The 22782-nt window shown below is 41.6% G+C and overlaps 1 protein-coding gene across 7 annotated transcripts in view; it reads right to left on the bottom strand.

The window, feature by feature from the left end:
• The window catches only part of ARHGEF11 (Rho guanine nucleotide exchange factor 11), a 4318379-nt gene that overhangs the window by 284375 nt on the left and 4011222 nt on the right, over positions 1 to 22782 (bottom strand). For all 7 annotated transcript variants that reach the window (XM_044059024.1, XM_044059020.1, XM_044059026.1 and 4 more), the window contains one exon: positions 963 to 1421. In XM_044059024.1, coding sequence (XP_043914959.1) covers positions 963 to 1421 — 459 coding nt within the window. The remainder of the gene's footprint in view (positions 1 to 962; positions 1422 to 22782) is intronic.

The following is a 22782-nucleotide window of genomic DNA, read 5'->3' as shown; positions in this document are numbered from 1 at the left end:
CTAAAAAAGCAGCAAATATAGAAGAGGTATGATATTACTGGCCACATGGGCGTAAATATTTTGTACTTTTCCTGCTTTTGCCTGAGAACTCATGACTCTGCAAAGAGTTCAGTAACCTTATCTACAGTTAAAAAAAAAAAAAAAGAAAAACAGCAAAGTGTTGAGTTTGTGTTCTCTGCATAGGATTTTTGGTAGCCCTTCTCCAACATATTCCCTCCTTGACATCAGTGTGGAAATTTCAGGGAGTGGCCCAGTTGTGTGTATTAAAACTCTGAGCTAATTTAGATCTCTCTCTGCTAGACAGATGTTCAAAAAACAAGGCCTGCTGTCTGAGAATGCTTCAAGTGTGATCTTCCTGTGGGCTGGACAACATAACTTCCTAAACCCAGATGCCCCCACCAAAGAAAGATCAACTCAAACTCCAGGGATGAGACTCTGTATAGCCATGAAATTATAAATAGTGAAAACTGCGTACAGTTACATGTCTGTCTAGGTGATGTCACAGCCTGATCAGCGGAGCCTAACAGACTGAAACAGACTTGTGACAACGGCCATTCAACATTAGTTGGGCAGTTCAGCGCACTCCCATATATGAAAGGATTTTATCAAACGCCAGTCTGGTCTGTCACACTTGACTAGTCAGGATTTGATGATCTTGATGATGAATGTTTGTACCACATCCCCAAATATACAGTTTCTGTGAAAGGATTTAGGGCAATTTTCTTCCATACTTCAGTTGCTGTATCAGGCTTTCACAGACACTATTTGTGGAGTTAAAGTTTGTTATTTCAGAATGTGTAGACTTCAAGTAAAAAACACATCCCTTTCAAAAATGAAAATGGCAGTCCTCCCCACAGTATTTCAAGGGTAACAAAGTCGGTTACTTTTCGGGTGGGGGGAGACACTAACACATTGATTACAGAAGAGCATTTCCTTAAAAAAAGGTGTAAATGACACACTACCTTTCCGGACCACTTTAAAGCTGCCCTGGTGGAAAGACGGCTGAGTTCCTACTGGAAGTATTTCCTTGTCCTGAGTTTCTGACTGTGCATCTCCCACATCATGTGGGTAATTGTCTGTGGAGAAATTTGTGCTGTCCGTGTGTTCTCCATCACAGCAACCTTCCCTAACAAACTCAGTTAAATGAATGTTAAGTGCAGAATCTCCACTTTCCAAGTGCATGCTGTTCACATATTCCTCATTTAGATGATCCTGTGATTCAGAAGTCCAGCCTTTGGCCTGATTGTCCATTTGTTCAGTCCAGCCTTGGACCTGTGCTCCCTCTCCTGCACCAGGAAGGGAAGGGGTAGGTGTGATGTCCTCCTCCTCCGCCTCTTGGGAGACATTTGGAAGTTGTCTGTGCTCTGCTGATGTCACTGGAAGTGATTCATTGTGCAAGATTAATCTTCGCAGGATGTCCACTGCAATCAGAAAAATATACCAGTATTATCAAAAATACAGTAATATTATAATTTGTCAAAATCAGAACAGACTTCATAGAATTTTTTCCATGAAGATGAAATGCAGTGCATCTTTATGTGGACAATGAAACCATACTGCTGTTTTATCTTTAATGACCTTATTTCAACACCTGCTTAACTTCCTTATTGACTAGGCTTCTTCTAAATAAAGCTTCATTATATGACTAAAGACTTTATGACCATGGACCAAAGATGATGGACACCAGATGTCACATAAACCTATCATGCCTGGATAACAGGTCAATGTTTGTTCCATCTGTAAAACAATGGAGCAACTCCACTACTGTTACCTTCATCTGTGTCTGTCATGGACAGCAGCTACAATAAAAACCTCAGAGAACCCTCCAAAATAAATGAGTGTGGTAAATTCCAGAACACAGACCACTTCTGCTGCTGAGAATGAGATGATCAAGGCAGTGTTACTGCTTCTAATACTTCAGGTACATTACACAGGTGCAGAGACCGTAAACAAGTCAGCTTCTAAACGGTACACGGTAAAAACTAGCAGACTGGTTACACAAGTACTGTTGGCAGAAAGTACAGTTTTGTACCTACCATAAATGAAGATGTTCGAGTGTATTCACTTCTGCAGTCATTACACTTGGGTTATCCTGCCATCAGGCGGTCCCGCAGTTGGCCAGAGTTCCAAAGTCTTGGTCCGGCGTCGGTTGTTGTCGGTTCTTCCCTGACGTCAGTGCACTAGGGGTATACAAGATGCAGCCAACGCCATTTTCTTCAGTTTTTCTTGCCCCAGATGTCAGGTGCCCCCAAACAGGTAGGCAATACATATTGCTAATAAAACATACATAAAAAAATAAAAACAATACCTTCAGTTACAAGCAAATGCACCACATAGGTTGTATAGGGTAGAAAGGTATAGATAAGTCCCAGCTAAGAAAGTAGGGATGGAGGGAGGGTAACCTGGACTGCAGCAGTGAATACACTCGAACATCTACATTTATGGTAGGTACAAAACTGTACTATGTTCATCGTGTTTCACTGCTGCAGTCATTACACTTTGGTAGAATCCCAAAGCTGAGGTTGGGTGGCTGGGTCTATAAAGGATTCGGGGTGGCTATGAGGCCCTGCAGCACTGCAGTGGCAAAGCCAGCTCTGGATTTAGAGTAAAGAGGCAAGTGGTAATGCTTGGTAAAGGTATGCACTGCACTCCAAGTTGCAGCTTCCAAAATATCCTTGGTAGGTACTCCTCTAAGGTAGGCAGTTGAAGTGGTTGTTGCCCTGGTGGCATGTGGCCTAATGTTGCTAGGTACAGTTTTTCCATGCTGTGTGTAGCAAAAATGGATACAGTGTCCTATCCACTTTGAAATGGTCTGCTTTGAAATAGCCATTCCCCATGATCCTGCAGCATATGCTACAAACAATTGTTCAGTTTTCCTGAAAGCTTTTGCTTTGTCCAAGTAGAAGCTAACTGCCTGTGTATGTCCAATGAGTGCAGAAGTCTCTCCCCTTTATTCTGGGGATTTGGATAAAATGTTGGCAAGTGAATAGTTTGGTTAAGAGCCACACTGGATACCACCTTTGACATAAATGATGGGTTTGTTCTTAAAGAAACCCTGTCTTGGTGAAAAATGATGAAAGGCTCCCCTGCCATTAGTGCCTGTAACTCTGAGACTCTTCGTGCTGAGGTTATTGCCAGAAGCAGAGCAGTTTTCCATGACACATATTTTAATTCTGCTGAAATGGCTGGCTCAAAAGGAGGTAAAGTTAGTTTTTCCAAGACAAGGTTGAGGTCCCAATTTGGTGTTGGTGTTCTCCGGGGCGGTCTTATGTTTTTAACCCCTCTGAGGTACTGTTTTAGTAATGGATGAGAGAAAATAGGAGGATCTGTGTTGTAATGAGCTGAGATGGCAGAGGCGTGGATTTTAATGGATGAAAAGGCTAGGCCTTTGTCCAGCATCTCAGTTAAGTATTGTAATATCTGAGGGATATTTGAAACAAGAGGGTCAAAGCTTTGAGCCTGGTTCCAGGCACAGAATCTCTTCCACTATTCTGAATAGGATTTCCTGGTGCTGGGCCTCCTGGCCTCCAAAATGACATCCATAACAGCTTTAGAGAGAGGTGTTGGCTGCTTGGCTAAGTAATCTGCCATGCAGCCAAGTTTAAGGTTCTGAGCTGGCTGTGCAGGATCTGATTGTTTTGTTGAGTCAGAAGATGAGGAATTTGAGGTAAAATCCATGCTGGGCCTTGAGCCAAGTTCTTTAAGACTGGGTACCAGTGCTGGCGTGGCCAGTCTGGGGCAATCAGAATCATTTTTGGCCTTTCTTGTCTGGCTTTTAGGAGTACCTTTGAAAGGAGAGGAAGTGGTGGGAAGGCATAAACTTTTAGGGTTTTCCAGCTGAACGAGAGAGCATCCACTTTCCATGCTTGTGTGTGGTAAGTCCTTGTGCAGAATTTCTGTAGTTGGCAGTTTAGAGGGGAGGCAAAAAGATCTATGTCTGGGCACCCCCATTTTTGTATTATCATGCTGAAAACTTGTGGATTTAATTTCCACTCGTGAGGATCCATGATGTTTCTGCTTAAGTCGTCTGCCAGAGTATTTTTCTTTCCTGGCAGGAATTGTGCTTGCAGATGAACTTGATAGGTCAGTGCTGTGTTCCACAAAGTCATGGCTTGTCTGCAGAGGGGATAGGAATGAGTGCCCCCTTGCTTGTTTATGTACCACATAACTGTGGTGTTGTCCATCTTTAGTAATAGTTGTCCTGGATGCAGAAGGTCCTTGAAAGCAGTTAGGGCATTCTGTACAGCTAGCATCTCTTTTTGATTGATGTGAAGATGCATTTGGTCTGTGGCCCACTTGCCCTGAATACATTTTCCTGCCATGTGTGCTCCTCAGGCGTAATCCGAAGCATCTGTTGTTAGTGTCTGCCTGGCTGTGGGTAAAGTGAAAGGCTGTCCCTTGTTATGGTGACATGCCTGTGCCCACCATCGAAACTCCTGTTGTAGCCAGGGAATAAGTGGTATTACTGTTTCCAAACTGTGACAGTGTTGAGTCCAACCACTTTTTAGGTACCATTGTAATTTCCTCATATGCAGTCTGGCATATAGTATTAGTAGTATGCAGGACGCCATGAACCCCAAGGCCTGCAGAATTTTTCTTGCAGGGAGTTGGGTTTTTGTTGCCATCAATTGAAAGTACTGAGTCAGTTGCCTTTGTTTGTCTAGCGTGAGATAAGCCATCTGGGCCGTTGTATTTAAGCTGGCATCCAGGAATATTATCTCTTGTGAAGGCACTAGTTTTGACTTCTTTTAGTTTACTGTGTACCCTAGGCAAATGAGCAATCTTTTTACAAACGCCAGATGCTTTGGAAGAATGTCCTTGCTCTCTGCTTGAATAAGACAGTCGTCCAAGTAGGGATATATTTGAATTCCTTTTTGTCTGCAAAATGCAATTACTGGTGCCAGGCATTTTGTGAAGACCCTGGGCGCAGTAGATATGCCAAAAGGCAGTGCAGAGAATTGGTAGTGCATTGTGCCAGCTATGAATCTGAGGTATCTTCTGCAATTTTGTCTGATTGGGACATGCAGGTATGCCTCTTTTAGGTCCAAAGTAACAAGCCAAGCCTTCTTGCCCAGCATGGGAAGAAGTTGCTGTAGTGTCAACATTTTGAATTTTGGAACATCCAGGTAAGTATTTAGAGTAGATAGGTCCAGTATGGGTCTCCAGGCTTTGTCCTTTCTGAGGACCAAGAAAAGTCTTGAGTAAAATCCTTGTCCTTGTTCCTGTTGTGGCACTTTTTGAATAGCTCTCATGTCCATGAGGGCTGTAATTTGTTTTTGTGCTTCTGCCCATTGATTTTGTGGCAGGTCTGGCATTCCTTTTGGCCTTGGTAGAGTGTGAAAGTGGAACCTGTAACCTCGAGACACAATATCCAGAACCCATTTGCTAGTTTTCCCCCTAAGGGAGCTGCCAAAAGGTAAGTGCTTGGCATGTGAAGGGGGAAGTCATTGGGACTGTTTCCTGTAAGGTTGTGACTTGTCTTCTCCTCCTTTTGGGGTAGAAGCACCCCACTGTCATGGTCTGTAATAGCCTTGGGGCTGAGATCTGCCTCTTTGTGGTCTGACACTGGAAAGGACCAATTTTTAGAAGGCCAATTTCTGCTAAATCGAGGTGACTGTACCTGTAAGAAATCCTTCACTGTTTGCATAGATTTTGCCTTATCCTCCATTTTCTTTAATACCTCTTCTGCCTTAACACCAAACAAGATATCATGCTGTAAAGGAGCATCCAATAATTTTGCCTTAACATGATCAGGTAAACCTTGTTCTTTTAACCAAGCATGCCTTCGAATCACAGATCCTGTAACTGTGGCTCTACAAGAAGCCTCTAATGAATCAAAACCACATTGCAGAGTATGTTTTCCCACTTGTTCAGCTGCATGCAATAAATCCTGCATCTCTTTGTAGTCAGGACTTTCTGAGCTTGTAAGCATTTTCTGTTTTAACTGAGACATTAAATATTGTTGGTATTTAAGCATGTGGAACTGGCAATTTAAAGCCCTTACTGCTAAAGTTGCAGAAGTGTAAACTTTCTTCCCCCATCTATCTAATGCTCCTGAATCACTGTCAGAGGGAACTGGATTTTACCTCTTTGAGACCCTGGGAAATTGTTTCTGGGTCAGCAGCAGGGATTTTATAAAGAAATTTGAGAGTCAGGGACTCTGTAGTACCTATCTGGCTTGACTGGTGCTGGAGGCAAAGAATCAGGGGTTAAACTCGATTCAGAGAACACATCATCCACAATACCTAACACAGGCAGAATAGCAAGGGGCCTGTGCTGAGGCAATAAAAGAAAATCTCTGAGCCTTTTCTTGGATTCTGAATAATCCTGGCTCTCACAATGGAAATGCTCCCTCATGTATGTAAAGTTTCCCCAAAAGAGTAATCCTCAGGAGGAGAGGCTGAAGGGATAGATTCTTCAGCATCACAGTCCTCATAGGGGGGTAAAGAGTATTCCTGGTCTGAAGAGGAATCAGTAGAAATGGAAACCTAGTCAGAGGAATCATAGTCTGTATCCTGCCTAGGCCTTTTATCAGGAAGGGGGATGGGAACCCCTGATCAGAGTAATTAGGCCTTCGGCCATTTTGAGCATCTGTTTTTTAAGCATGGGTGCCTGTCCAGGTGAATGCTGTACTTGTTTCTTTGTCTTTAATGGAGTTTTAGACTTGGCTGTTGTTTTGATGGTAAGCTGTGAAGGTCTGAAAACACCCTCAGAAGCCGATGCCTGCTCAGCGGCTCCGGACCCATCTGAGGGGTTAATTTCCGTAGACCCAATACCTTGAGTTTCCAGAGGCCTAGAAATCTCCATGTGGGAGTCGGAGGCGGCCTATGGCTCTGAGGTAGCGGGTGTCAGGGGCTGCAAATGCGCCTCACTGAGAACCGGCGACTGGCCTAGAAGAGGCTTCATCATCAGTTTTGGACCTCGGATGCCTGTCTTTATCTTTGTCTTTGCATTTTTTTTGTGTATTCCGGTCATCGGTTGTTCCGACGACATGGTATAATTGAACCTTCGGCCAAAATAATGGCGAGCAAAATCAAACCGACGTTTAATAGTGCGCTTGTTAAATCTAGCACAAAACCGACAACTAGTGACGTCGTGGTCTGGGTCTAGGCATGGAATACAGTAAGAATGAAAATCCTTATGAGGTATTTGCTTCCCACAAGAAATGCAATTATTAACTTTTACTGACATCGGTCTGAGGTAAGAAAAAGTTTCCCCAACAGGGTACTTAGCTTTATTGAAGACTTCGGTTCTGAAATTCAAATTTGAAAATCTCAGGAGTCGGCCGACCGGCACTTACGAACTGCTTTTGCTTCGGGCACCGCGCGGCAAGAAAGACTGGAGAAAATGGTGTAGGCTGCATCTTATATACCCCTGGCGCACTGACGTCAGGCAAGAAGTGACAACAACCGATGCCGGACCAAGACTTTGGAACTCTGGCCGACTGCGGGACTGCCTGACGGCAGGATAACCCAAGTGTAATGACTGCAGCAGTGAAACACGATGAACATCAGGGAGATGTAACATCTCTATCAGTTTTATCTGACTGGCTACATGATTAAAACTTATTGCCGCGGTGGTGCAGCGGTAGCGTTGTTGCCTCACAGCAAGAGGTTCTCCCATTCGATTCTCGGCTGGAGTGCGGGGAGTGCCTTCTGTGTGGAGTCTGCATGTTGTCCCTGCAGTTGGGTGGGTGTTCGAAAGATATGCGTAAATGGGTGTGCCTTCGCTGAAGGTTGAACGTCGGGCTGGCACCAAGGCGTTTGTGGCGACCCCCTAACCGGGAAAAGCTGAAAGACAAACAACAACAACATGCAATCTTTGCCATGATCAAAATTTATAGTGGTGCAGTGGTGCAGCAATAGTGTTGTTGCCTCACAGCAAGAGGTTTTCTGGTTCGATTCTCAGCTGGAGTGCCTTCTGTGTGGAGTCTGCATGTCCTCCCTGTGTTTGTGTGGGTTTCCTCCCACGTTACAAAGACATGCCTCTACAGCATTTCTCCCTGGGCCTTCATTGAAAACTGGGTTTGTTCCAAGTCGGACTTTCCCAGTAAACAAATGTTAAATAAATAAATAAATAAATAAATAAAGATTAGGCCTAGGCTTATTACTATTATGGTGAACAAATTATTACTTTTTTCAAAAAAATTTACATATCTAGATATAAAAAAATAAATGTCCATTTTTTAGAATTACAAGTTATAAAGTAAGTTGCTTTTCCAAACAGTTTAAGAGAACTGAAAAAAAAAAACTGTAGCAAACTAGTACAAAACTGAGTAGACTGGAACATATTCTGATGTCACTGTAAGTGACTCACTGTGCAAGATTAATCGTTGCAGGATGTCCACTGCAATCACTTACTATCATTTGCAGTTGAGTTTATATTGGATGAACGAACTTTCAAAAGTTCGACTGTCATATGATAACATACACCATATGATAGAATTTTTGAAAGTTTGAACGTCTTAATGGAGATCTCCGTACAGTGCAGAATGGGAAGAGTTCCCTTTTCTGCACTGTAGTACGATCTTGGAGTTGGTATATTTAAAGAGTGGGGGTGTGGGGGGATGCAGGCGGGCTTGCCCCCCTGCTTAAAACATTCAGGTAGGTTATTTGTGCAGTTTATTATTTTTATTAGGTTTTCGAACTTTTAAAAGTTCGATCATATGGTGTCGACCATATGACAGTCTAACATTTGAAAGTTCGATTATCTAATACAGACCCTTTGCAGTTCTAGTAATTGTACTGTTTTTATTTTACCATTATTCATGCATAAAATACAAATCAAATCTGTAGGATTGTTTAGCTCACAATAAAAATATATTGGATCGATGCTGCCAGTAACTAACAGTGCCTTCATAAAATTCATAAATGTAGTAGAACACATTCACAAGTAATGCAAGTAAATCCAGTTCTTCAGTGACAACTCCAAACCTTCAAGGGCTCCTAAACCAACGGTCACTTTTCTAAAAATGCCACACCTCTAGCAGCTTTTCTTTTTCCTTTTTGCTCAACAGCTCTTCCTTAAAAGGATCTTGCATTGGAGTGAACACTGCTGTCAACACTCATGGAGAAACCTTTCTTCTTATTAGCCCTTTCTAGCAAAGAAAAAAACCCTGAACAAGAAATTATGTGATAAAAGAATGACGGTGACAGCAGTAACCTCAGGCAGCTGTCTAACCATCTGATGTAACACCAGGAGATTTGGCAAAAGTCTCCAGAGCAATGACGGCCTCTGCTACCAGGGTACAGCCCAATAAACTGGTAAAAGAGGCAGCAGTTTCCACCATTTATTAGTTTCTTTGTTTAGAAGTAATATTATATGGTCCTTGGCCCACTACCCTCAGTCAGCCAAGCTCTTGAGGGCTTGTGACTTAGAGTCAACATATGAAATATTTACTGGGGCTCAAAAACAGCCCGACTGGCAATAAAGGGAGATGCACCTAACCATAACTGCTCAGTACTAACCGATGCTTCCTCCTCTTTTTTTTTTTTTTTTTGAGGAAGCAGGAAAAGCCCACACTGCAACAGCGAGCTTATTACTTAAACATCTACAACTGGACTTACTTGTACAAGGGAATGAGAATCATCTGTCTTTCCTGCTGCAGGAAATCCTGGAGAAGAGTTTCTTCAGATGTTTCTTCCTGAAAAGAGGCAAACAGATGTAACTGAAGTGCCCCACCCCCCACCCCAGTCAAAGCAATTCCTGGAGGATCCAGGATGTATGGGGGTCTGTCCTGGTCCTCCAGAGCTTGTCTGATGGAAAGTACGAGTCAAAATGAGCTGGATCTTACATCCCTAGTTATCTCTGCTATTCTGCAAATGGAGGAAGATCTGGCACCCTTCTGTTTATGTACCACATATCACTGTGTGTAGTCTGTGTGTATCTGTAGAGGTCCTGGTGACAAGAGATGATTCCAGGCCTTCAAAGCATTGACAGCCAACATTTCCCTGGCATTTACGTGCTTCTGTTTGTCAACAAGATCCCAGAGGGATTGCCATTTTTACCCTTCTCACATTGCTCGCCATGTAGATTTGAATCACCCGCGGTGACTGACTGGAGTATGGGGTGGAAGACCAAGACTGCAATTTCCCTATTTACAAGCTCCAGAACTGGGATCTGAAAGGTCAGAGGGTGTAGATGATGAAACCATCCATACGGATCTGTGCTACCATTTCATTTTCCTTAACTGGTCAAAAGGAAGCACAACTACCACTGATGCCATGTACCCCTAGAGTACTGTAAAGGTCCCATGCAGATGATAGGCTTTGGTTGCAGAAACTCAGCAGGACCTGTTGAAACAGATCTACTTTGTCTGGAGGAAGAAAGGTTCTTCCCCAGGCAGAGTGCAACAAACATCCGAGGAAAATCATTCTCAGACAATGGATGAGAGAAAACTTCTGCAACTTAATTAAAAAAAAAAACAAAAAAACAAACTGAATAAAAATTCCTGAACAGTTGCTAGAGACTCTTGACAGCTGGTAAAACAGTCTACAAAGATAAGACAATCATTCAAAAAATGTAAGCTAGACACAGCAAATATTAAGAAATGCTTGAAATACCAACATATTATATTAATGTGACAATAGGCATCTCTAAGATCCAGCTTTACCATGAAAGCAAGTGGAGAGATCAAAGATGCAACAGACTGACATGACAACATCTAGAACTTCATCATCTTGACAAAAAGGTTTAAAAAAGAAAGATCCAGCACTGGCCTTCGGGATCCTTCCGGTTTGGGAGCTAGAAGAATATCTAAAACCTTTGTATACAAGATTGACAGACACTGGTTTTATGATCCCCTGAGACAGCACGTTGTGCAGGATGGCAACAAAAGGAGACATCTGGTTCCCTGGACAAGAAGGAATTCCCTGGAAAGGAGAGAGGGACTCACATAGCTAAGTGTATCCTGATGGATTATAATGAGAACCCAACTGTCTGAAGCAATCTGATACCAAAAGGGAAGATGAAGCCTCATAGACAAACAGGTTGCCAGACTGAGGAAGGTTGTGGGGGCTGCACAGGAGGATAGGCATGCTGGTTGGGAGGACTGTCCATGACTTTCAGATGCCTTTTCATTCTTTTTTGAGTCTCCTTTCTATTTGTGTTTAAACCATGACGACTGTCTCCTTACTGCTTAACCTGCTTATGAGAAAAGGGAGTTTAGAAGAAGTGAAAACAACTGTCTGGTCTGAAAAAGCTTAAAAAGGTGGGTTGAAAAATCTAAGTTACTCCTTCAATCGCTCTTTCTCTTTTATCACACTTCTTAAGCACGTCAGCTGCAGAATGGCCAGATAGCGCCTCTTTATCTAAGGGAGACCTTAAAATATCAAATTTAACATCATCAGGAAGATTTTGAGAATGAAGCCAAGCAATTCTCCTCAAAACTGATCCAGAAGCAGCGGCAGCTCTAGAAAAAGAATCAGCAGCGCACTCTGTACGTTACTATGAGAGAAACAGCTGTCACAGAAGCATTTAATTAATTGTTTTACCTCAGCAGGGCACTCTGTATGTTATGTGAGATACAGCTGTCACAAAAGCATTTAATTAATTGTTTTCCTCAGCAACGCACTCTGTACATTACTACGTGAGAAACAGCTGTCACAGAAGCATTTCATTGTTTTACCTTCAGCAGCGCACTCTGTACTTTACTACGCGAGAAACACCTGTCACAGAAGCATTTAATTGTTTTACCTCAGCAGCATCAGCAGCGCACTCTGTACTTTACTATGTGAGAAACAGGTGTCACAGAAGCACTTAATTAGTTGTTTTACCTGAGCAGCATCGGCAGCGCACTCTGTACTTTCCTACATGAGAAATAGCTGTTACAGAAGCACTTAATTGTTTTACCTCAGCAGTATCGGCAGCGCACTCTGTACTTTACTACATGAGAAACAGCTGTCACAGAAGCACTTAATTGTTTTACCTCAACAGCATCGGCAGCGCACTCTGTACTTTACTACGTGAGAAACAGCTGTCACAGAAGCATTTAATTGTTTTACCTCAGCAGCATCGGCAGCGCACTCTGTACTTTACTACGTGATAAACACCTGTCACAGAAGCATTTAATTGTTTTACCTCAGCAGCATCAGCAGCGCACTCTGTACTTCACTACGTGAGAAACAGCTGTCACAGAAGCACTTAATTGTTTTACCTCAGCAGCATCGGCAGCGCACTCTGTACTTTACTACATGAGAAATAGCTGTTACAGAAGCACTTAATTGTTTTACCTCAGCAGTATCGGCAGCGCACTCTGTACTTTACTACGTGAGAAACAACTGTCACAGAAGCACTTAATTGTTTTACCTCAGTAGCATCGGCAGTGTACTCAGTACTTTACTACATGAGAAACAGCTGTCACAGAAGCATTTAATTAATTGTTTTACCTCAGCAGCATCGGCAGCACACTCTGTACTTTACTATGTGAGAAACAGCTGTCACAGAAGCATTTAATTAATTCTTTTACCTCAGCAGCGCACTCTGTACTTTACTACGTGAGAAACAGCTGTCACAGAAGCACTTTAATTGTTTTACCTCAGCAGCATTGGCGGCGCACTCTGTACTTTACTACGTGAAAAACAGCTGTCACAGAAGCATTTAATTAATTGTTTTACCTCAGCAGCATCGGCGGCGCACTCTGTACTTTACTACGTGAGAAACAGCTGTCACAGAAGCATTTAATTAATTGTTTTACCTTCAGCAGCATCGGCAGCGCACTCTGTACTTTACTACGTGAGAAATAGCTGTCACAGAAGCACTTAATTGTTTTACCTCAGCAGCATTGGCAGCGCACTCTGTACTTTACTACGTGAGAAATAGCTGTCACAGAAGCACTTAATTGTTTTACCTCAGCAGCATCGGCAGCGCACTCTGTAATTTACTACATGAGAAACAGCTGTCACAGAAGCATTTAATTAATTGTTTTACCTCTGAAGAAGGGAAATTAACCATTAGCATATGCATGTTTTCAAAATACACATGCAAAACCTTTAACATACGAGACTGACCGTTCAAAATCCTGAGTACTGGAAGAGTATCTCTCCTCCCCTATCTCTGTCAGGAGGAATGGGATTAGCAGCATTTACCCGTTTTGCAGAAACATTTGGAAACAAAAATAACTGCTGGGTCTATATTAGGATTAGAAATCTGAGAGGTCTGTCCTTGACCTTTGTGTCTGAGGCACATTGTATAATAGCAACACCGGAAATGCCAAGAGAAGTCAAACATTGCTCTTCTCCCTTAAATTTGTTTGTGGTTGGTCAGTGATGCTGCACATCTCAGAAAATAGGTGCCTAACAGGTATTACCATTCTAGCATCCAGGCAGTTACATGAAATTATTTCAAGCTGGGGTGTATTAATAACCCTGTCTTGTGTGAGTAGGTCCAGTTGGTGAAGAAGTTTGTGCTAACTGCCCTTGGCCATTTCCAAAAGTAGGGAGAACCAATGTAGCCTGGGCCAAAAGAGAACCATAAAAATGGTCTTTGAAGAGTCCCCCTGAATCTTTAGAACAACCCTGGATTTCCGTGGAAAGGAATAGAGCAATGCCCCCCCCCCCCAAGAAAAGGAGACTTTATCTGTTTTCTAGGCCTGCCTGTAAGAATTTCCGGAATAATAGCATTTTGTCAGTTATTTGTTAACAATGTTGAGAAATGACTAACAAACTTGTAAAAAATAACTGCAGAAAATGCTGAAAAATGACCACAGGTGGCAAGATAAATCCAAGGAACAAAATACAATCCACAGAGACAAGTTTTAATTAATAAAAACAAGTGTAAGCGCTTTTGTCTTGCTTCTGAGAAAGACTTCATCAGACAAACAGAACTAATGCAAAATGCAGCTATTTAAAGTGTCACATGCTGAACATCAATTGGCTTCTAAAAGCAAAAGTTACAGATATTTAAAAACATTTCAACATAAATACAAATGCTAAATGAATAAGCATGAATAAATAAGCAAGCATGAATAAAACTGACCAAGAATGAACATGCATGCTGAGGATGACCTCACTGTAAAAAATATTATAAAAACTTTGTTTAAAACTGTGCTAAATAATTACTTGAAGTGTAAAATGAGCAATTCATTTAAAAGAAGCAATTCATTCAAAAGAAATACCCACTGGTAAAATCAACTATTACCCAGCCTGTCAGTTAACTAATATAATACAAAAAATACAGAAAGTATAAAAAAGTAATTCTAGTAAGGTCCGGTGATGTAAACAACAAATGTACAGAAGAAATGATCAATTACCTCTGTTGACTCTTCCGTTTTAAAACACAAGACAAGGAACATAAATCATTTATTCATTAGACCTCAGGAATTTGTTTAAAGTGTACAGATTTGTAAAGTAATACTTACTTTTTTCTCTTGTCTTTGTTGGCTCTGCCCTGCTCCGTTCACCCTCGCTAACGCTCGGGCTCTCTCCGCTCCCCTGCCCCCTATTTCCTCCCGCCCCCACTACCTTTACATTTATAGTAATCACAGCCACACCCACAGCTCACCCTCAAATCACCTCCACCAATCACAGCTCCTCAAGTCATATCACATTATACCACACCAACTTGCTCCACACAAAATACTCCAAATCACTCTCATTCCCACTAGGCATTTTTTACATCACCCACACTACTTCCCCATCCACATATAGTGCAACCCTATAATTCCTATTCAGGACCCCCCCACCTAGAAACAACTTAAACTTTATAACCATGACTATCACACAACTAAGTCTAGTTTGTCTTCTCATAATTCTTTCCAACACCACAAGCTATCACTCTAGCAATATCCCTAAACTTAGTAGCATAACACTACATTATGCACTCTCATATACAGACACCACACATTATAATAATATCTGCCCACAGTTATTCAAGAACTACATAACAGACCAATTCAGAACTAAACACATATGCTTTCATTTCTACTCCAAAAAAACACAATACTTTCTCACACTCCTCACCAAACTCCAACATCAGTGTAACCATTTTAACTCCAGGCTCACCATAAGTGGGTATTATGCACCCCAACCCAGGCCCAAATCCATCCTGTCCAACACAAACTGCTCCAACACAAATGTCGGAACATAACACCCCACTTTCTTCATCCCTGGGCAAATCAACAACAGCAGCAAAACCAACCATCTTTTAATGCTAAATATTAGTCTTAGAAGTATCAAAAATAAAATACCTGAACTCCAGGCCACAATAGCACACTACTCCCCAGACATAGTTGCTTTAACAGAAACCTGGCTAAATAAAAACATAGCTAACTCAGAAGTTCTCCCTACTGGCTACAATATCATTAGACAAGACAGACCACTTCATAAAGGGGGTGGAACTGCCTTACTGTACAAGTCCAACTTAACTCTCTGTTGATTACCAAACTCCCCTCCCCCAATAATTGGGACATACTTATCTCACAACTTCAACTTCACCCTAAAACGGTCATCACCACAACTGTGATCTATATTCCACCTGGTAATACACCTGCTAGCCTTGAAGACTTTTTATCCTGGTGTTCTTCCACATACTCACAAGAAATCCTTATTCTGGGGGACTTCAACCTAGATTGGTTCACCTGTATATCAGAACCATCAAGTAATCTAATAAATCTCCATGGCTACCAGCAACTAGTCCAAATTCCAACTCGATGTGATAAAAAATCTAAAAGAGAATCCATCCTTGACTGGGTCCTAACTAACAACCCCACACTGTACCCTCACACAGGCTGTCTACCAGACACCTTAAATAACCACAACATAATATACTTTATACGTAGTAGAGCAAGCATATGCAAAACCACTAACTATATATCCACTAGAAACACAAAAAAAATCTTTCCTTAGGTCCTCAACACTTTACTCTGTAACTGTGACTGGACCCCCCCTAAAAACCCTCCCACTTGACCAGGCTGTAGCATATTTCAACAAAACATTTCTACAACACCTAGACACTGTCACTTCATTGCGCAAAATCAATGTTAGAACCTCTACAAACCCCTGACTCAGTAAAGAAACCAAACAAATCTTCAAGTCCAGAGACACTGCCTGGCTTTACTATCAAAAAAACAAAGAAACACAAAGCGTAAGTACCAAGAACTGCGCAACCATGCAAAAAAATGCATTAGGCTGGACAAAAAATCCTACTACACAACATTACAAACTAAATACCAACACAACCTGCAAAAATTTTGGAAAAATGTAAACCAGCTACTAAAATCCACCCAAAAGGCTACCCCCAAACCAACCACCACTGACACTAAAGTTCCCATCGAAACACAATTCAACTCCCAATTTGTGAACTCAATTCTATCCTTAGTATCACAGGACAGTTCTTTTCTCACTACCTCCCCAACAAAAATAACACTAATACAAGCTTTACCCTCAAAACAGTTTCCACCACTTCAGTCAAAAGCATGCTCTCCAAACTAAAAACCTCATCAACAGCAGCCGACCTACTCCCCAGCTATTTCTTGAAACTTACAGCAGATGCTATTGCTATCCCAGTCTCCACTCTCATAAACAGATCAATTGTTGAAAACTATGTGCCCAAACTCTGGAAAATATCCTATGTTACACCCATACATAAAGGCGGGACCTCCACTGAACTTAATAACTACAGACCCATTGCTTTACTTTCCCCCCGGCCAAAATCCTAGAAAAATGCATCCATACCCAGATACTAAACTATCTCTTAGACAGCAACATCCTGTCACCTACTCGGCATGGTTTCAGACCTGCCCATACTACCACTACAGCCCTTCTCTGCTTCACAGACACAGTAAACCATCTCAAAAATGAAGGCCTACAAGTGTCAACTCTTTTTTTGGAGATGTCCAAAGCATTGACACAGTCTCACACCAAATCCTGATAAACAAACTAAACCAATATCATCTATCAAATTCTAGTCTTACCTGGTTCCAAAGCTACTTAACTGACAGGTACCAAGCTGTGAAATGGGAACATTCTCTCTCTTCTCAGCTGCCCATAACTATAGGAGTCCCACAGGGTTCTATCTTAGGACCACTACTATTCACAGTCTTCACAAATGACCTCCATACCTCCACACAGCATGCATCTATAATTCAGTATGCAGATGACACTACCTTAATCTGTGCTGCACAAAACATTCCCACCCTCCTGCAAACAACTCAACTAGCATTCTCTGACGTTGAGAACTACCTTACCAAAGCTCAACTTATCCTCAATCCAAAGAAAACTCAGCTCATGATTATAACCAGTTCTAACAAAAATACTAACAGTCAATTCATTATCCACAAATGCTACTCCAATTGCTCCAGTGGCGCAGGCTAAGCTATTGGGAATAACCACACACTCCCACCTAAAATTTGATAGTCATCTCAACTGCTAAAAAAGTACATGCCAAACTGGGGTCACTCTACAGTATCAAACCATTTCTTACCAACAACACAAGATCAGCCATTGATCGCTCCCAACTTCTATCCACCCTACTCTATGCATCTCCCATTCTGACTAATCTCAACAAAACTGAACTAAGCAAAATGGAAGCCTGCTATAACAGAATTGCTCACTTTGCTGCAAATTGCTCATATATAACTCATCACTTTACTGCTTTGAGACAGCTCCACTGGCTTGAACTGCCCAACCTCCTAACCTACAATTAGTTCTGCCTCTGTAATTCTATCTATTACCTCCCCAATAAGTGTCCTGCCCTCAAAAACCTAGTACAACATCACTCAGCCAAAAGGCCTCTTAGATCATCAAGTAAACTACTACTAGAAGTCACCAACAGCTACAATAGCTTTGGAGATGCACTATATAGTAGCTCAGTGGCTAAAAAATGGAACTCTGACACTTTAAATAGCTGCATTTTGCATTAGTTCTGTTTGTCTGATAAAGTCTTGCTCACAGAAGCAAGACAAAAGCGCTTACACTTCTTGTTTTTATTAATTAAAACTTGTCTCTGTGGATTATATTTTGTTCCTTGGATTTTTCTTGCCACCAGTGAATGTTGAGAAATGAATTGATATGAGGTGTTCGCCACAGCTGGATCAAATTCTGGAAGATCTCAATTAATTTCCCACGCATGCCTGTATGCCCTAGTCCTGTTTAACTTGTTTACCACAATGTTTTGCTCTGATGGAATGTAAGACACCTGCTGAGGTAGACTGTGCTAAATGCAATACCTCATGCTAAGATGGCTAATCTGCACAGAAAGTAAGATATGGACCCCTCCACATTTATGTAGCACATCACAATAGTGTCTGTAATCACTTCCAGATGTATCTGGAACCCATAGCCGGCCTTAGGCATAGGCCAACTAGGCGGCCGCCTAGGGAGCGCCTCTCTAGCAGGTGTGCTCTTCCAGTATTTATTTGGTGTAAGTAGACCAGGATGGAGGCACCAGGTGGTGTGTGTGTGTGTGGGGGGGGGGGGGCACTGAACCCTTTTGCCTAGGGCATCAGTTGACCTAAGGCCGTTCCTGCTGGAACCATAGATGGCTGAGAGAGCTGAGTTCACTTTGAATGTCAACATCTCTTTTATATGTGTGTGTGTGTGTGTGTGTGTGTGTTTTGGTCAGTCCTTTTTGATCTGAATATTCTGCACTTTTATCCCAAAAGACAAAGATCCAAAATCAAAGTCTGATGCATTTATTGTTACAGACCGCACTGGAGCAGGATGAGAGAGTGCGAGTCCCAGATTCATGTAAAACTGGTCTCTCCACCAAACGATGCATTTTTGGTAACAATTTGAAATGTCAGGACCAGCTACAGCAAGTCCCAAAACATGGAAACTGAATGGCCAAAATAATGGACTGACATATACCAAGTGTGAGACTGCCGTTTACTGGAATATTCCCTCCTCTCCGAAGTATGGCATTCCCCCACAGGTCACTGCCTCATAAATGCAACAATCAAAGTTTGATTCTGATCTTAGGTTATTCGCTAGGCGTAAAATGGCCCTTCAGGGCAGTTAGTCTAGTATTCAGCTATGAACCTATGAACAAATTTTAAAGGGGAAGAGAGATCTCTGAGATTCACTCCAGTAGTTTCAGTCTTTTTTTTTGGCTTGTTGGCACGGTATTTCCAGTGTCGAAATTTCAAAGGACAGCCTCCATTTCTAGAAATCCCAAAACAGCAATATGAAATGTCAGGGGGTGCTGATGTTGAGATCACACACACTTTAGGTACCACAAATCCTTTTCATGTGGTGTCTGGCTAGATGAATCATGAGAATCATGGATGGTATGAATTCTAATATTCAGAGAAATTCCTCTGTTGAAGTCTTGGATTGACTGGAAAAACTCAGGAATAATCTAGATATAGAGGTACTTTTTTTACTAAGGCAGAAAAGCTCTATGAACTGAAGTACCTAAGACACACTGCCAGGAATACATTCCTGTGGGTAAGAATCAAACAAAACTTTAAATTTTTTCTTCAGGACATCCAGAATGCAAAGGATGTCGCTTACCTAAGTTAGATATTACTGTCACTTTGAATAAGACTCTGCAAAGATAAGCAAGTCATCTAAATAAAGAAAATCTGTACACCTTGCAGTCTGTAATAGGCTGTCACTGGTGCTAGACATTTGGAGAACACTTCTGGAGCAGTAGATAACCCCAAGTGTAATGCGAACAACTGAAAAACTTACAAAAAATTTTGAACTACAAGGCTATAGGAATATGATGATTAACACCTTTTAAAACCAGAATCACTAAAAAAATGAAAGGGGAATATAACGGACTGTGAGGGGATAGCATTTTGAACTTTGGGATTTCCACAAACTGGTTGATAAAGGAAAAATCTAGGACTGTTTTCCATAAGGCTTTTTTCTTGGTACCATAATCATTCCCGAATAAAAACCTTTCCACGTCAGAGAAAGAGGAACAGGTTCTAATACTCCCTGAAGTCAGCATATGCTGAATGGCAAGATGGGAAAAAAAGAAGTTTGATCTGATGGATGAAGAGGAATCCCCTGAAAAGGAGAAAGGGACTGCCACTGCCATCTGTACTGTGTTGGATAATTCTCAGCATCCATTTGTTTGAGGTTATCTATTGCCAAACAGAAATGGAGAAGCAGACAGATGTTAGGGAAGACTTGAAGGGTTGATGGGGGGGGGGGGGGGTAGAAATCGTATATAGTCATTCAGACTTGATGGACTGCCCTGGTTTCTGGGAGGCTCCCTCCATGACCTCGGTGCCTCAATGACAGTGTTTTTTCAACTTCTGCTTACCAGAAGTTTGCTGAGTACACTTATCTTGCTTTTTACAAAAGGGTCCTAAAAGTTAGGGAGGAAATCTTTAATAAACCTGGAGAAGGAAGGCTGAAAAACCCAAATCACTCCTTGAATCAGTTTTTCTCTCTCTCGTCACACTTTTTTAAGACCTCAGCAGCAGATGGTCCAAATCCAATGTTCAAATCAAAGGGACAATTCAGATTTTAAGATTTAACATCCTCAAGCAAATTCTGATAAATTCGCCAGGCAAACCTTCTCATCACAGACCCAGTAGCTGCTGCTCTGAAGAGGCATCAGCTGAGCCATAAGCACACTTCAAAGAACGTTTGGTTACTTGTGAAATGGAAGCAATACGAACATTTAAAGAAAATTTGCTCTCAGTAGAAGGAAAACTGGCAATACTTTTCCTCATATTCTCAAAAGAAGCAAATAATAACTTTAACAGGTGAGTTAGACATTTAGGAATCCTAAAAATAAACGTGGCAGCTTTCCCATCCCTGTCAGGAGGAGGGAATTAGGTCCAGCAGGATTAGTCAAGAAAATAACTGCAGGGTCAGAGCTGGGATTAGAAAATAAGAATTTATAAGACTGAGAAACTTTTAAAAAATCTGTCTTATTAAAAGCTGCAGGCTTCTGTCAGGCATGGTGTAGGTCAGGGATCTGCAACCTGCTGCTCTTCCACCCCTCTGCACTGGCTCCCTGTAGCTTTGAAAAATGGCCACTATGCCGCATGACTGACACACACACACACACACACACACACACACACACACACACACACACACACACACACACACACACTGAGAGCGATCTAGTTATCCCCTGGCAGCAGCAGCATCTCACGACAGGTTTCTGTTCCTCTCAAACTCGTACCATCAGAAATCTGGACAGAGCCCAAATAAAGGGGGACAAAAATAGGGGTGGATTTTAAATATTGCTCTTGGTTTCTGTTAGCGCACACACACCTCACTTTTCGCAGAATGCCCTGATTTTTTCCTCATATTTTTGGTCTGTTTCTCATAAAAATTGTGGTTTTCTCGCAAATCATTGAGGGCTGAAATCAGAAAATATAGAAAGACATTTGAGTTTTAGACTTCATACACTTCAGAAAATTCATGCTAATGCAAAACCTGTTACTCTATCAACTACTTGAGTTTGTAAAAATATTTAAAAAGTGTCCCTATTTTTGGGCCTTTGCCCCCCATTATTTATGGCTTTGTCCAGATTTCTTGCTGTAAGAGGTTGAGGTAGTTAAATACACACACACACACACACACTGGCGGATCCAAGAATTTGCAAATGGGGGGGGGGGGGGGTGCAGTCTGGTTAGTGGACTACCAGTGTAGGAGTGGGAAAGTGGGATAAGAAGCTATTCATCACGTGTGAAAAGAAAGCAGTACACATTCAGCACACAGCACATGGAAAGCAGTATACATTCAGCTGCACAAGATTTTGCTGTGGGTGTAGAGTGTACACAGGTAATTCCTGTGCAGCACACAGCACATGGAAAGCAGTATACATTCAGCTGCACAAGATTTTGCTGGGGATGTAGTGGTGTAGACAGGTAATTCCTGTGCAGCACATAGCACATGTACACCCAGTACAAGTATTTTCAATACATGCCTGGAAGAGATGATTGGTTGCCCATATCAAGTCAAAGTTCCCTTCCATGGCATAGCATGCATAGTCATTATTGTAACCTAGGAAGCAGTCCAACTGGATGGGATATTAGTCACAGAGAAAGATTTTTTTTTAAGTTAAATAATGATTTCTGTGGAAAAAGTGAAGCTCAGTTAAGTAAAACACAGCAACTAAGGAAGTAAATGTTATAAAAAAATCACAAAAAGTAAATGCTTAATTTAGTCATGTGCAATGTAAAAAATGTAAAAATTGCAGCATTTTAGAATTGATTGCAAGTCAAAATCTATTTTATTGTTATCTAACAAAATCCCAGGCACAGAGGTTTGGATAAATTAGGAAAATGTTCATTTAATTTATGAACCAAATGACTAAACTCAAGGCTTTCCTAAGCAGTCTCAACTTGCATTCTCCAGAAGGAGAAAACCCAAGTTAGAAAGATAGATTACTGAAATTGTCTGTACTGCCTGGATGAAACAACTATGAAAAGTTAAAGGCAATTTTATTTTATGCAGTAAGAATGAGTGCAATGAGAAACTACAGGTGGGGGGTTGAGACCGGAGATGGAATGAAGGCAGATAGAGATCACAGGAGCAAAGGCAGAATCGAAAAGTAGAGCTTTAAAAGAGCTTGTGGAAGATGACATAAAAAAAGACAAGATCATATGATTAGGTTTGTGAAATTGCATTAAAACTGCTTTAAAGGGTTGACTTGTTGATGAGACAGGGAAATATTGAGACAGCAGGGGAGTAACAAGGGAAAAGAAGAATCTGAAACATTACAGAAAAAATATGATAAAAGGGAAGAGGAAGGAAGTGAAATAGACACTGGAAGATGCAGAAACACAAGGACAGGTACTGAGAATGAAGGTATTCTTGTAGGTAAAAGGAAAAAAGATGGAACAGTAGCACAGTAACTGAATGAGAGGAA

The sequence above is a fragment of the Protopterus annectens genome, chromosome 17.part0, assembly GCF_019279795.1.
Source record: "Protopterus annectens isolate FY-2018-M chromosome 17.part0, PAN1.0, whole genome shotgun sequence".
NCBI lineage: Eukaryota > Metazoa > Chordata > Ceratodontiformes > Protopteridae > Protopterus > Protopterus annectens.
This window is presented reverse-complemented; position numbering and strand designations above follow the sequence as displayed.